This window comes from Beta vulgaris, chromosome 7, assembly GCF_026745355.1.
Source record: "Beta vulgaris subsp. vulgaris cultivar EL10 chromosome 7, EL10.2, whole genome shotgun sequence".
Classification (NCBI taxonomy): domain Eukaryota; kingdom Viridiplantae; phylum Streptophyta; class Magnoliopsida; order Caryophyllales; family Amaranthaceae; genus Beta; species Beta vulgaris.
The window spans coordinates 11,577,315-11,593,651 of NC_079208.1; the positions used below are offsets into that span (position 1 = coordinate 11,577,315).

General features: G+C 39.2%; 1 protein-coding gene across 1 annotated transcript; it reads right to left on the minus strand.

The window, feature by feature from the left end:
- Positions 1 to 664: 664 nt before the first annotated feature.
- Positions 665 to 4,018, minus strand: LOC104898751 (uncharacterized). The gene has a single exon (XM_010685853.2). The coding sequence runs from the start codon at positions 4,016 to 4,018 to the stop codon at positions 665 to 667; it is 3,354 nt and encodes a 1,117-aa protein (XP_010684155.2).
- Positions 4,019 to 16,337: the final 12,319 nt, after the last annotated feature.

Below are 16,337 nucleotides of genomic sequence, written 5' to 3' on the forward strand. Positions count from 1 at the left end.
TGGTTTATCACCAGCGCGAACCTTTGACATTTGTCACACTTCTTTACATAGGTTTGGGCATCCGTCAGCATTGTGGGCCAGTAGAAACTTGCTCCCAGCGCTTTAAGCGCCAACGCCTTTCCACCGATATGGTTCCTACAGACTCCTTCGTGAATCTCCTCAATTATTTTCGTTACTTCGTGGGCCGTGACGCACCTTAGCAAAGGCAATGAGAATCCTTTCTTGTACAGCTGTCCTTGAAAGACGCGGTACCAAACATAGTCTCTTTTTAGTTTTTTCGCCGCCATCTTATCTTCCGAGAGCTCGCCCTTGAGCTTATATGCCTGTATACCATCGTACCACTCCGGTTCAGAGGTGATTGCATTAACGAACACTTGGGTAACTTCTATGCTTCTTTCTTTCAATATCTCTACCATTACGCTCCTTTTCTTGTCGTTTAGACTGGAGCTTGCCAGTTTTGATAGGGCATCTGCCGCCATGTTTTATGCTCTCGGAACCAATTGCACTTCAAAGCTCTGCAACCCTTTTACCATGCTCTTGACTAGATTGAGGTATTTCTGCATTACCGGTTCTCTAGCCTCGTACGTCCCTTCTATTTGGCTCGAGATTAACTGCGAGTCCGTTATCATGATGACGTTCTTTGCTCCAGCCGCAATGCTCAAACTTAGTCCGGCCAGGGCTGCTTCGTACTCAGCTTCATTGTTGAGGCTTTAAATCCGAAACGGATGGCATGCTCGAAGATTTCCCCTTCTGGGGACGTCATGACCACCCCGGCCCCAGCTCCACTCTGGGCCGCTGATCCATCTACCTCAATTTTCCACCTGCCGGTGGATTTTGTTGTTTCAGTATGGGTTGTCTCCACTATGAAGTCTGCTAAAGCTTGGGCTTTGATTGCGGTACGCGGCCGATATTCTATGTCGAACTCCGAGAGCTCTATCGCCCATTTCAATAGTCTGCATGTGGTGTCCAGCTTGTGGAGAGATTTTTCCAGGGGCTGATTGGTGAGGACTTGGACCGTGTGAGAGTCAAAGTATGGTCTCAGCTTTCTTGCTGCAATTAAGACGGCATAGGCCATCTTCTCCAGTAGCTCATACCTTTGCTCAGCGTCGGCAAGCACGTGACTGACAAAGTATATGGGGCTTTGCTGCCCTTGCCGGTTTACTAATAACACTGCTGCGACCGTCTTCTCAGTTACTGATACGTATAGCTGTAGCTTCTCCCCCAACTCTGGCCGGGTTATGGTTGGCAGTTTCAGGAAGTGCTTTTTTACTTCCTCAAAGGCTTGCTTCTGCTCCTCTCCCCACTCAAACTTCTTATTTCCTCTGAGTATCTTAAAGAATGGCAAGGCTTTTTCAGCCGACTTGGAAACTAATCTCGTTAGAGCCGCCATCCTTCCGGTCAGCTTTTGAATGTCCCGGATGCTCTTTGGCTCCGGGAGATCACTGATAGCTTTGATCTTGTCGGGGTTGGCATCGATCCCCCTTTCACTCACCATGAAACCCAGGAACTTGCCGGATCGCACCCCAAACACGCACTTCTTCGGATTTAGCTTCATCTGATGCTGCCGGAGTGTTTCGAAAGTTTCCTCGAGGTCTACTATGTGGTCTTCTTCTGTTAAGCTCTTGACTATGCTGTCGTCCACATATACCTCTACATTTTTGCCTTTTTGTCGCTCAAATATCTTGTCCACTAGCTTTTGATAAGTAGCACCGGCATTCTTGAGCCCAAATGGCATGGCCGTGTAAGCATACACTCCTGCATCTGTAATGAAAGTTGCCTTATTCCTGTCGGACTTTAGCAAACTTATCTGGTGATACCCCGAAAAAGCGTCCATGAAGCTCAGTAGTGCGTGGCCGCTAGTTGAGTCTACTAACTGGTCAATTCTTGGCAAGGGGTAACAGTCCTTTGGGCAAGCTTTGTTAAGGTCGGTAAAGTCTACACACATACGCCATGTCCCATTGGATTTTTTCACTATCACCACATTCGCCAACCATTCCGGGTAATCACAGGGTTCGATAAAGTCTGCTGCCATCAACTTGTCTACTTCCTCCTTTATGGCTGCGTTCTTTTCGGCAGAGAAGTTACGCTTCTTCTGCTTTACCGGCCTGCCATCCTCATTTACATTCAGACGGTGTACCATGAACTCTGGGTCAATATCCGGCATTTCGTCTGCCGAGAAAGCGAATATGTCGGCATGACCTCTTAGTAGTGAGATCAGGTTAACCTTGACCTGTTCACCTAAATCTGCCCCAATTTTCACCATTCTATCAGGTCTCTCCTCTTCCAAACTTATTTCTTCAGTCTCCCCTTCTGGGTTGGGTCTCGGCTGATCTGCCGGCCTTGCCTCGAAGTTCTCCATAGACAAATCCTTCCTGGCTTTGTTTTCCAGCCTTCTCCTTTTTCTTTCTGACGGCGGTGTATCAGCTGGTCGTTTATGGTCAGAGTGTTTTAGCGCGGTTAGGTAGCAGGCCCTTGCTGACTCTTGGTTTCCTCTGATTTTTTCGGGGTTGCCATCATTGGAGGTGTAGATCATAGTAAGGTGGTACGTCGAGACGACGGCTTGGGCGTCGTGAATTAGCGGCCTTCCAATGATGGCGTTATACGCCGCTGGGACATCTACAACCAGAAACTCCACCATGAGGTCCTTGGAACGGGATCCTTCTACTAACTTTACAGCCAGCTTTACCGTCCCTTCTGGGACAACGGATGCTCCTGTGAAACCGATAACCGGGTAAGAGACCGGCTTCAAACATGTTTCGTCAAATCCCATTTTTTCAAACGTTTCTTTGTAGAGAATGTTGGCGGAGCTTCCTTCGTCGACCAGGACGCGATGGACCATTGCATTGGATATCTGCAGAGATACTATCAAAGGGTCGTCATGGGGGTAAACGATCCCCTTAGCGTCCTCTGATGTAAAAGCCACGGATGGCATTGATGGAGGTGCCGGCCCCGTCCTGGCATTGTTGTAGTTCACCTGGTGGCGGACTTCTTTCAGGCTAGCTTTCGCCCCGTGAATGCTACCGCCTCTTGTCGGTCCTCCGCTTATGACATGGATCTCAGTGATCCTGTCCTTTACCGGCCTTCTGTTACTATTTTCATCCTCCCTAGGAGGAGTTTTGCGATCAGTCCTTGCTTGGTACTGGGTGAAATAACCTCGCCTGATGAGGTCTTCAATCCCGTCCTTAAGGTCTTTGCAATCATTTGTCTTGTGGCCGTAATCATCATGAAATTCACACCACTTGGACTTATATATACCCTTATAGTACATCTTTCTCGGCCTTTGCCATTTCTCGTCTTTACTATGCAGTTCGAAAATTCGGAACCGGGATATCGTCAGTGGTGTATAATTGTGATATTTGTCCGGTCTCCCTTCAAATCCTTTTTTCACCGAGTTGTTCTCCTCTCTCCTGCCGGTGGTCTCGGACTTTTTATCCTTACGGTACTTATCGTCCCGGCGATCCTTATCCTTATCTTTCTCTTTGTCTTTTTCTATGGCTGCCGGCTTTTTAGCGTAAACTGCTTTGTCAAACTCTTCTCCCCTGATAAAGTCATTCGCCTTTCCCAAGACCTCTGTTAGGCATGTCATCTTTTTTCTGCCGAGATAACTGCGAAATGGGGTCCCTTCTCTCAGCCCCGTCATCAGGGCCAGGACCGTCACTTCCTGTTGCAGTGTTGGGATGGTGACGGCTTCAGCATTGAAACGCCCGACATAATCCCTCAAGCTTTCTGTCTCCCCTTGCTTAATAGACATTAGCTCGCCGGTTGTTTTCTCAAGCCGCTTATTACTGACAAAGTGTGTCACGAACATGGACGTGAGTTGACAGAAGTCAAACATGGTTGCCGGCTGAATACTTTTAAACCAGGTTTGCCCTAGTCCAATTAAGGTAGATGAGAATACCTTACACCACACCGAGTCGGTGTCGGTGTATAACAGCATATGACCCTCATAGGCCGATATATGGTCCTCTGGGTCAGATTTGCCGTCATACTTGCATGTCGGCATTTTAAGCTTCTCCATGGGTTCCTGCAGAATCGCAGTAGAAAACGGCGAATTCCGCAATGATACCGGCGCCCTACGCCGATATTCACTTCCCTTTCTCGGCTGGGAGGAATGCTGCTGGACCTCAGTGTCCTGCGCCTCCTCCTCTTCTTCCTCTTCACCCCCCACCTGCTATCTGGGGGTCTTCGAGTTTGCCACCTGATCCTGATCATGCCGGTCTCGCTCTCCCTGGCGGCCCGTCCACAGTGAGCGGAGCTTTCTCACTGGGCTGTGGGCTCTGCTCAGAGGTCGCTTTGCCCGGGGACCGGTCGGTGGAGTACCGCTAGCCATTGCCTGGAATACCTCCGCTGCACTTCTGAGTTGTTCTGTGGTGAACATATTTTGCAGGGTATGGAATATGTCCTCCTGGGGAGTCTCAGGGGTTTTTCTAGTCGTGTCAACAGGTGGCAGACTTTGCCTAGTGGCCGGCAGTGGAGTTGAGAACCCCGGGGGTGCTTTGTCAACGGGAACGTTGTTTTCGTCAGTTTCCGGCATCCCTAATTGCTGCTTAGGATCCATGAGGGTTTTTGTTTGCAAGAGATGGCTTAGACTACAAGGTATTGTTTGCCCCTCCTTCTAGCGCCAATTGTTCCGGTATGGGACAAATTACAGGGTCTTGAACCGTTAAGTCCTTGTATTGAAGCCGGTTTGGATCCCTGCAAAAGAGAGTAAGTAAACTAGCCTCGGGGGTTGATCCGAGGAACGCCCCTCCGATGGCTAAGTCAGTATTAGGTTAAAAGCCAGTAGCTCTCAAGTATAATGTATTGGGATTCGTGAACGTACCTCATGACTCAGATCAACGGAGTATTTATAGTGACCCGAATAAGCCCATTTCTTGGTTGGGCCGGTATTTACGGGAGATATCCCCAGGAATATTCCCTTAGGATATATTCTTATCTTTTACTGAAAGTATATCTTTTAGGCCCGTAGGTGTTGGAGATATATAGACTGGATTTAAGCCCAGGCTCGTAAGCCCAAAAGCTATTAGACCGCTATAACTTAAACCGGTATGGAACTTAGTCAGACCCCATACAAAAATCCTTTTTAAGGGGATTTGTTTATTATATAAAAACTTAAACAAATCGGGAGTATAAATTTTTCGATTGCATATCATATGTAAGTTCTGCCAGACAGCCTAGAGTCAACTTACAGGACTAATTATGACGAGAAATCTGAATTACTACTAATAACAGCTGTTTTTATGCATATTAAAGTACCATTGACTTATTTTTGTACCTATTGTACGTTCCAACATGAAGGTAACAAATGATGGATTTGCTCATCTTTCCATATAATTGAATAGTAGCCTAGTAGGAGATATTCATTAAGATCAGCGCCAGATTGACAACTTGCTGTGTAAGCAAAACAATACTCCCTCCTTAGACAAAAATAAAGATAATCTTCCTTCTATTTTATAATATAAAATATTTTCTTTATTAGAATTTACTTTGATCATATATATCTCATAATAATATGACAAATAAAAATTATACTGGTAGATTCTTCTTAAAAAATACTATTATAATAATGTTTTTTTTGCTTATAATTGTTATCAACAAGTATTACGAGTAATTAAAGATCAAATTATAACTTATCTTGTGTGCCTATATTTTGGACAGAGGGAACTAAACTATTTTTCATTATGAATTCAAAATGAATACTAATTAAAAATTTTGGGTAGCATTTATATATACTTAGCTTTTGGACAACGTATACAAATACATATTATTCTCTGAAAATTTAAAATTTTCGAACAAAATAGTATAAATGAAAATGATATATGCTTTGCCATCAATGACGGTGACAACAACGATAGGTAGTTGATGATGTACATGATTAGATTTTTACCGACGATAACCTGATATGATAATTGATGATGATGGTAGAAGTATGCAAAAAATGATAGTTTTAGTTGTAATCTAAAGGATGAAGAAGGATAACGCCGCCATAGCCTAAAAGTAAGCCCCCTCCTCTTTCTCATTTTTTTCTCTCTAAAACCCTAACTTTTTGTATCCCTTATTCACCAGTTAGGGTCTACTATGGAAGATTTCATGATTTCGTTATGGTAAGCCCCTTTTCTCCTTTTATTTTCAGTTTTTTAGTTTCTTTTCTTGTTTTGTTGAATAATTTAGTATCACTTTATGAAATTTATTCAAATCCTATTATGGAGATTTTTAGTCTCAACTGTGGAGTTCTGCTTGTCCCATATGGGAGTTGTGAGTATGGTTTTTTTAGGTATGAGAAATTATTCTCATTGGTTGAAGTTCGAGACTAAACATGAAGGTATTGGAATCTCGGGTGCGGTTAATATGGCTCGATCAAGAATGCTCTTCTCAAAATTATATCAGAATGATAGACTTCCTCATCAATAGTTGCTTGATTCAACAAATACAAGGGGAATGCGTTGTATTGCTTGATCTGGTTCATTGTAGTTTCTTCGAATAGGAATTTGATTTAATGTTGTTTAATTGTATCTTATTATTCTTTAATATATATTGTAGATATCGTTTGTCCTTCAATTAATAAAATTTCTCTTTAAAAAACTCTAAAAGATGAAGAAGCTAGTTCCTCTGATGTTCATGGGTAGTAAAGGTTTTTTAATGGGGTAAAGTCAATTTATAATATTATGTCTATTATTCAATGTGTTTTTTTTACTAATTCGAGAAACATTTAATGGTTTAGGAGGAGGCATTTTATAATTTTTTTAAAGAAATTTAGAGATAGTGTATAAATTTAAATTGGTGAGTAAGGAAAAACAAAACTTAGATGTAGTCTCAACACAAAAAAAAAAACATTATTAAGTGTTATGATATAGACTTATAATATTGTATAGTTTATACATATCTATTTTGATATAATTTTTATTAATATATACTAGATAATATTAATGGTTAAATATGTGTATTGAAAATCATAAAAATCATAAGATTAAGTGAAAGGCATATTTTTATTTTTCCACTGGTAAACGTGAGTGAAACATTATTTAACAGAGTACTCCATAATTTACAAGGAAATTTCTGACAAACAAACTTATAAAACATGCTTTCGTCACAATGAGTACTTTAACAATATCAAATTTTATCGATTTTTACTAATATGTACTTACATATATTAATGGTCAAAGATTTGCATTAGCATATGTGCAATAAATTAGGAGCATCAATAAGAAATAGAGTCAGTATTATATAAATTAGTTTCCTACAAATTTCTTTTTATAAAATACTTCCTTCGTTCTTTTCACTTGGCACATACCATGATAAATAAGGTAATAAATGAATTAATTAAAATAATTCTTCAAGAAAAATGAATTAATTAAAATATTATGAACCTGGGTTAGTTTCATATATAACTCGTCTCACTCAGATTAAACATATTGTTTTAATCAATTATTTTGTTTATATTATTTAATATGCATATGAAACTACATGCAAATGTTCAAATATTTTGAAAAGCAAAATTGGTCTCAATCAACACCCCAAGTTATGACTTGAGTTCACTTAGCACCACAAAACTTTGGCAAGTACTCAAAAAATCATGAATTACGGGACTTGGTGCAGTGCGTATCATTAATGATACCACTTTTAAGTTCTTTTGGCCGATAACATAGAATCTTGATTCTTTTAATATTTTTTTATCCCCCCTCCTTCAAACCTATTTTTGTATCTCACTAAAGGTTAGTCACTGACTTCTTCTTCTCCATCGTGTGAAAAACATGGAGTTCTTTTTTTTTAGGTAAGGAAAAAAAAAAACTAGGCCTGACCTCTAAGATAATACCAACCTACAACATTCTTTCATATGATGGAAGAGAAAACAATATTAGAAGAAGAAAACCAATAAAAAAGAGAATGAGTATCATGACCCCTATGAGTCATAAAATCCAATGCTTGATTAGCTTTCCGATAACAATGATTGATGGAAAAAAACTGAAAACCTTTGAGATTTTTAATCAAAATCAATCACCAGAGAGTGAATCTCCCATGAGACCTTCCAACACTGCCGAATAGAATTAACCACCACTAAATTACCCCCTTCAATAATCAGAGAACTAATAGTAATAAGAAGAAGTAATATTAAAATAATCAATCCCTCAAAAAAATAGTATTAAAATAATCAAGGTTTTTCATTGCCCATCAATTTTTTTACCTCCAATAACATTGAGGATATATGCTAAACTAAGTCTAGTAGTCCAATACATGCACTAAGTCATAGTTTAGGATGTTAAGGTCATTTTTAGCTTTTGGAAAATATATTCTATCGAAATAGTGTTGTACTGTTTTATATTATATGTTGTCATAAATTTTACTAATTGAACATCAACTTGCAATGTTAATCCAGATAGTAATTATTTTTTTTCTTTAGTAGGAATCCCGATAGTAGTTCATGACGAGGCTCGTATCCAATTGGCCATTATTAATCACCTCCAAACTGACAAACACATAATGCTGGCAAAGCAAAAACGAAGCATCAAGTCGTGCAAATCGGAAACACATCAGACAATTTGGTGGAAGGCCCACTTGCATTTAAGTTCTTGTCTCATTGGCGGCTTTCGAACTTGCTAATGCAAATCACTTTACAGGTAAGGTGACCAGATAAATTACGCGAGCCAAGCCAATTTAATGGCGCATTTAGCATGGGATTGGATATGGGTTTTCACTATTAGCACTCCCAAGTAACTAACTATCGCATGCACCTCTCTTGTCACTTTCATTTCGACATTGTGGCAAGAGTGGAGTGCAATACGTCAATTCCATGCTATACATGGATTATATCTTATATTATTCGAAATTAATAAGCCACGAGGTTGTATAATTTGATGTTTATCTTATACTAATGGAGTTAATCGTCGTTAGTAATTAAGGAAATTCTAATGTATTTTCTAGAAACCTAAAGATGTAGAGTGAATTTTCAAAAAAGTTGGGGAATTTGGTGAATAAAATAAAATTTGTCAAGGGTATATGTTGAAAAAATTGTAAGTTTAATGATGGAAGCCTTTATATCACTGAATATGTTATGTATTTTTTCGTTTATGATTTTCCTCTTGTAGATTTTATGTGACTTTTTGTTAATGAAATAAATTTACTATTCAAATAAAAAAGAGTAACATAAATTAAAAAGATATATATCAACTACAATATTAAAATGGATAAACATTAACATGAAATCCAAAACCTACACATAAGGAATGAGTAAATATTTCTGGAGAGGGGGGATCCCCCTTCTCTCTAGAAACCTTAGCCCCCAAATAAATTTCTTTAGAAATTGAAATCCTAGCATCCTCCCTGTTCATTTTCTCCTAGATGTAGCTATTTTTATGGCTTAGTATTTACTCCCTCTGATCTTTATTAGTTTACCCATTTCTTTTGCACAAAATTTTAGGAGAAATAATATTGTGGGTCATAGAAAAAAAGAGAAACTATTATTTTATATTAAAGTTAAATGTATGTATGATAAAAATTTAGTGGTCCCATTCCAAAAATAGAAGCAAAAGAAATTGGTAAATTAATAAGGGACATACCAAAAAGTAATTCAGGTAAACTAATAAAAACCGGAGGGAATGTAAAGTAGTCCAATTACTCATGTCCTCAATCGGACTTTGGTTTTGTATCCCTTTGATTAGCTTTTGGAATTTCTAAATTTAAGCAATTTCAAAATGAATGCTTGAGGATGTGTGATCGGTGTGGGTTTTCTTCTCCTCCCTCTTCGGCTGGGTTCTGCTTGGTGTTCGTTCAAGTCGACAGTTCGTTCTTGGTGGGTCGTGGGTTTCGCATCGCTGGTGCTCGTCGTGGTGGACCATTCGCTGGTGTTTGTTAATTCATTGGTATTTGTTCTTGGCGGGTCGTTCACTGGTGTTTCGTTCACTAGTGTTCATCCACTGGTGTTTCGTTCACTCGTGTTTGTTAGCGCCTTCAGCGAATGGTAGCTTTTATGTAGTTGTTTTTTTTGGTTTTAGTTTCCTGCTTTTTATTTTCTCTATATTAAGTTCTTGTTTTTTTGTAGTTTGTTAAATTAGTGGTTGGTATTAGATTAGTGTGACATCAAGTAATTACAGTTCTCTTTTCAAGATTTGGGAGCTTATTCATTTTCAGTGGTGCTTGTCTTTCCCCTCGTGAATGGTTTCAAGAAGTTATTTTCAGTTGCGCATTGGGAGATGATGTGTGTTGCAGCGAGAAAGCATCTACTCGAGTTTACTTGTGCTCTATTTTCTTCTATTGTTTTTTTTTCTTGTACATAACGATTGTTGTAACCATCCTTGTGGATACTTTAGGGGATGTCTCTTGTGTAGGCATCTCCTAGTTTTCTTTTCTGATTAAAAAAAATTGAAATCCAAAACCTACACCATATACTTGGATAAATTGTATATCTAAGGCTATATTTTTTTTTGCATATCATTTCGAGCTCTACAAATAAGCATTGAGAAAAGAATACCTTGGAGACACGATACAACCAAATGTATAATACTCCCTCCATCACATAATATAGTGCTCATATTCTTTTCTATATGTCCCAAAATATTGTGTCATCAATTTGTTTGGACTAAATTATATATCTATAATTCCTACACAAACTTTCTAAAAATAGCCCTATCTTTTTGTGAAAATATGTGTCCCTATTTATTATTTTACCAAATTCAAAGGAATATTTATTTTTTTTGATTTATTTTAAAGGAAAAAAATAAAAATTAATTCCAAGATAAAAGTACCAAAATAGGTGAGGTGTCAAACGGGCCATACGAGTTGGGTCAATCCAAGTTGCGTCAAATTCAGTTCAACATTGTGTTTGGATCGGGTCCGTTCGATACGAGTCCATCTCCATTCCATGAGAATTCAGGTCGGGTACAATTTGATGAGTCAGGTACCAAGCCTGTTCCAATAGCACTAGTAGAAAAACGACGATTTGCTTCTCACATCTGAGTCGCACAACAGGACAAACGTCGCAGATGACTCATTTGCGTTGCATGCAATAAGGAATCGACGCAAAATACGACCTATGCGGGTCCCATGAAGCCCACGTGTAATGCAAATAGTCATATGTGTCGCATTCCCCGTCACGTCTGATGCAGATGATTCTCCCTCTCTCTCACACACTTGCACATGACTGGGTTTTATCAAACGATTTGCGTCAGACCTTATGGCCCATCCGACGCAGATGCTCGGCCCACGATACTAGCCAAACCAAATATTTAACCTAAATAAACTCCAATGCCCCTTGACTCACATCAACACTCTCTAAATCTCTCTCAACCGAGCCCCTTTTCAAATTCTCTCACTCTCAAATTCTCCTCTCTCACTCTCAAATTCTCCTGTCTCACTCTCACTTTGTCGAGCCTTCTCAAATTCCGGCAAATCACATCATCTTCCCTTTTTTTTTATTACTCTCACACACTCCGGCGCATCACATCTTGCGAATGAACGAATCACATCATGTTGGCGACTTCAGCGCACGAACATATTGGCGAATGAATTTTCGGTGAATCACATCATCTTCCGTTTTTCTCTCTCGCTTTGACCGGTTCGAATTTGTTTCAATTTTTAAATCTGATATGTTTTTTCATTTTTAGATCTGATTTTTTATTTTATTTTTTGAAGCTGAAAATTCGTTTTTCATTTTCAGATCTGAAAATTAAAAACTTAGTTCATGCAAATGAAAAATAAAAACCTTTTCATTTTCAGATCTATTTTTTTTGTTTACCTTTTGGCATTTTCATGGTTTATTTCCAGATTTGGAATTTTCTTTTTAACTTTCAGATCCGGAATTGGTTCTTCTCGAAGTCGACTCCCTCGAACTCATCAAAAATCGTCGGGCGTTGCAATGTTCCTTTATTAGATTTAGTTTTACATTGTTTTTTACATATTTACACTGTAATTTGTTTTATGTATATTGTAAAATTTTTTTTACATATGTTTGTATCTAATATTTACATATGAATGCAAAATTTTGTTTGTATCTCATATTTACATATTAATGCAAAAATTCGATCGCGATTTTAAGTCGTATTGTGGGAATTATTTGCTTTTGGAATTATGTCTTGATTTACTGAGATAAATAGTGAATCAAAACATGCAATACTATACTGTGAGTTTGAGAGAAAAAAAAGCTGATTAAAAAAAAAATGCAAAGTTCAGTCATTTGCGTCGTACCTAGTGCCACATGCGACGCAGACGAGCATCATTTGCATCACATGTGGCACTTGGTGCGACGCAAATTACAGTTGCTAGCAGCTGCTGGGCATTGGCGTGTCTCCCATCTGTGTCGTTGGGATATGTGCGACGCAAATGATTATCTGCATCGTGTGCTTGTCCAACGCATATGCTATCTCTCTCATCTGCGTCGAGACCTTTGCCGTCAGACCCATGTCCGACGCAAATGGGCGCCTCGCATCTGATGCAAATAGCCGATTCTGTACTAGTGTAGGTTCGGGTTACTTTGGTTCAACTAATTAATTTGAGTAAGGTCTACTTTATTTCTTTTATAGAAAATAAATAAAACACATAAAATAATAGTTGTGAAATACATTTCATTATTATTTCCGGGTCGGGTCGTTATTGTTGGGTCACATCGGGACGGATAGATTCGGGTTGGGTAGATTCGGGTTCTGGTCATATTCAAGACCATTTGTTTTTGGCCGGGTTAGTTGGGTTTCAGTTCTATTTTGGGTTGTCATTTTCGGGTGAAAAACAAGTCTTGGTCGGGTCTAAAAGTGGGCATGGGCAAACGACACGTTTGGGCCCGACCCAATCCCGTTGCCTGCTACTTAAACCGTGGGCTTGCCACGGTTAAAATTTTTATTTCAGATCTGATTCGTCACGAGCCTGCCTATATGGATGTAGATCGAACGCCGGTTCTCTTTATTTTTTAGGCTAAAACTACTGAGAATCCAAAAAACAAAATAAAACACAGCCATGTCTGTAGGAGGCACCAACCTGGCTGCAGGTGCGGGCTCGACCATGGATTAAATTTGACATTTCAGACCCGATCCAGCATGACCGTTCTCTTCATTTTTTAGGCTAATAATACTAAGAATCCAAAAAACAAAATAAATGTCATGCTGTCACATGTACTTCCTCTCCTCCACACAATCAAATGAGACATTATTAAACAATAAAATGTGTGTTTTTGGCAAATATAAAAAAAAAACAATTATACTATTTATCTTGCATCTGGACTCGAAGTGAATTTCCATAAAAGCTCGTTAACAGGCTTAAATGTTATGACTTTTGGCTTGATTGTGCAGCAAAACAGTTATTATGCAAAAAGGGCTCACTATCGCTTACTTACCTTGGGCTCCCAATTGGTGGCCTCACTTCCCGTATTGCAGCATGGGAACCCATTATCAAGAAGATGGAAAAGAAGCTTACTTCATGGAGAGGGAGTATGCTTTCGATTGGGGGAAGGGTGACACTCATAAAGTCCTCCTTGTCAAACCTACCTCTATGCTATATGTCGATATATCCTATCCCCCAAACCTTCATCAACAAAATCATCTCAATCCAGCGACAATTTTTATGGAGCGGAAACATGAACAAATATGCGATGTCTCTTGTCAAATGGGAAACTCTCCAATTACCCTAAAAATTGGGGGTTTATCTCTGGGCAACGTCCTTCATCGTAACTTATCTCTAATGTTCAAATGGTTATGGCGATACTTTTGCGAACCAGATGCATTTGGAGAAATGTAATCCAATGCAAATATATATACTCTTCAAAGTTCCGAATTTCTGACCTCCAATTACCTCGATGTGGCGGTCCATGGAAGAGCATCTGCGCATCAATTCTAAAATACCAACCGGCAAAAGAATTAGCCTTGAAGGGAATTTGATGCAAGATAGGGAATGGGAAAAGTGCGCTTTTTTTGGCATGATTTATGGATAGGTGATGGAAACCTCAAGGTCCTTTTGCCGAGGCTTTTTTCAATCTCAAGCTGCCAAGATGCAACTGTCAAACTAATGGGCATATGGAATGGCTGACATTGGTTCTGGACCTTAGCTTGGAACCGTCCCCTAACAATTTGATGAGTCAGGTATCAAGCCTATTCCAATAACACTAGTAGAAAACGACGATTTGCATCGCACAACAGGACAAACGTCGCAGATGACTCATTTGCGTCGCATGCAATAAGGAATCGACGCAAAATACGACCTATGCGCGTCCCATGAAGCCCACGTGTGATGCAAATAGTTATCTGTGTCGCATCCCCCCTCACGTCCAGCGCAGATGATTCTCCCTCTCTCTCCCACACTTGCACATGACTGGGTTTTATCAAACGATTTGCGTCGGACCTCATGGCCCATCCGACGCAGGTGCTCGGCCCACGATACTAGGCAAACAAAACATTTAATCTAAATAAACTCCAACGCCCCTTGACTCACATCAACACTCTCTAAATCTCTCTCAACCGAGCCCCTTCTTACATTCTCTCACTCTCAAATTCTCCTGTCTCACTCTCACTTTGTCGAGCCTACTCACATTCCGGCGAATCACATCATCTTCCCTTTTTTTATCACTCTCCCACAATCCGGCGCATCACATCTTGCGAACGAACGAATCACATCATGTTGGTGACTTCAATGGACGACTTCAGCGCACGAACATATTGGCGAATGAATTTTCGGTGAATCACAGCATCTTCCGTTTTCTCTCTCGCTTTGACAGGTTCGAATTTGTTTCAATTTTTAAATCTGATATGTTTTTTCATTTTTAGATTTGATTTTCTATTTTAGTTTTCAAAGCTGAATTCGTTTTCCATTTTCAGATCTAAAAATAAAAACTTAGTTCATGCAAATGAAAAATAAAAACTTTAATCCTTTCGTTTTTAATTTTATTTTTTATATCTAATTTTTATTGTTTACTTTTTCGCATTTTTATGGTTTATTTTTAGATTTAGAATTTTCTTTTTAACTTTCAGATCTGGAATTGGTTTTTCTCGAAGTCGTCTCCCTCAAACTCATCAAAAAACGTCGGGCGTTGCAATGTTCCTTTATTAGATTCAGTTTTAGTTTTACAATTTTTTTACATATTTACAATATCATTTGTTTTATATATATTGTATATATATTTTTACACATGGTTGTATCTAATATTTACATATTACTGCGAAAATTCGATTGCGATTCTAAGTCATATTGTGGGAATTATTTGCTTTTGGAACTATGCATGTCTTGATTTACCCAGATAAATAGTGAATCAAAACATGCAATACTGTGAGACTGAGAGAAAAAAAAAAAGCTGAAAATTAAAAAAATATGCAAATTTCAGTCATTTGCGTCGCACCTAGTGCCACATGCGACGCATATGAGCATCATTTGCGTCACATGTGGCACTTGGTGCGACGCAAATTACAGTTGCTAGCAGCTGCTGGGCATTGGCGTGTCTTCCATCTGCGTCGTATGTTGGGATATGTGCAATGCAGATGATTATCTGCATCGTGTGCCTGTCCACGCATATATTATCTCTTTCATCTGCATCGAGACCTTTGTCGTCAGACTCATTTCCGACGCAAATGGGCGCCTCGCATCCGACGCAAATAGCCGATTCTGTACTAGTGTAGGTTCAGGTTACTTTGGTTCAACTAAATTTGAGTAAGGTCTACTTTATTTCTTTTATAGCAAATAAATAAAACACATAAAATAATAGTTGTGAAATACATTTCATTATTATTTCCGGGTCGGGTCGTTATTGTTGGGTGACATCGGGACGGATAGATTCGGGTTGGGTAGATTCGGTTTCTGGTCATATTCAAGACCATTTGTTTTTGGCCGGGTTAGTTGGGTTTCAGTTCTATTTTGGGTGGTCATTTTCGGGTGAAAAACAGGTCTCGGTCGGGTCTAAAAGTGGGCATGGGCAAACGACACGTTTGGGCCCGGCCAAGCCCGTTACCTGCTACTTAAACCGTGGGCTTGCCATGGTTAAAATTTTTATTTCAGATATGATTCAGCACGAGCCTTCCTTTATTTTTTAAGGCTAAAACTAATGAGAATCCAAAAAACAAAATAAAACAAAGCCATGTCTTTAGGTAGCACCAACCTGGCTGCAGGCCCGGGCTTGACCATGGGTTAAATTTGAAATTTCAGACCTGATCCAACATGACCGTTCTCTTTATTTTTTAGGCTAAAACTACTAAGAATCCAAAAAACAAAATAAATGTCACGCTGCCACATGTACTTCCTCTCCCCCACACAATCAAATGAGACATTAAACAATTAAAATGTGTGTTTTAAGATGCGAACCCATGACCTCTCTTTTGATATGTTGATGCACTAACCAACTACTCTACACTACAATTTTCATGTTGATCTTTGTG

What these genes read in the sequence shown, in the direction of transcription:
- LOC104898751 (XM_010685853.2), bottom strand. Translation starts at nt 4,018, where the DNA reads ATGGAGAAGCTTAAAATGCCGACATGCAAGTATGACGGCAAATCTGAC.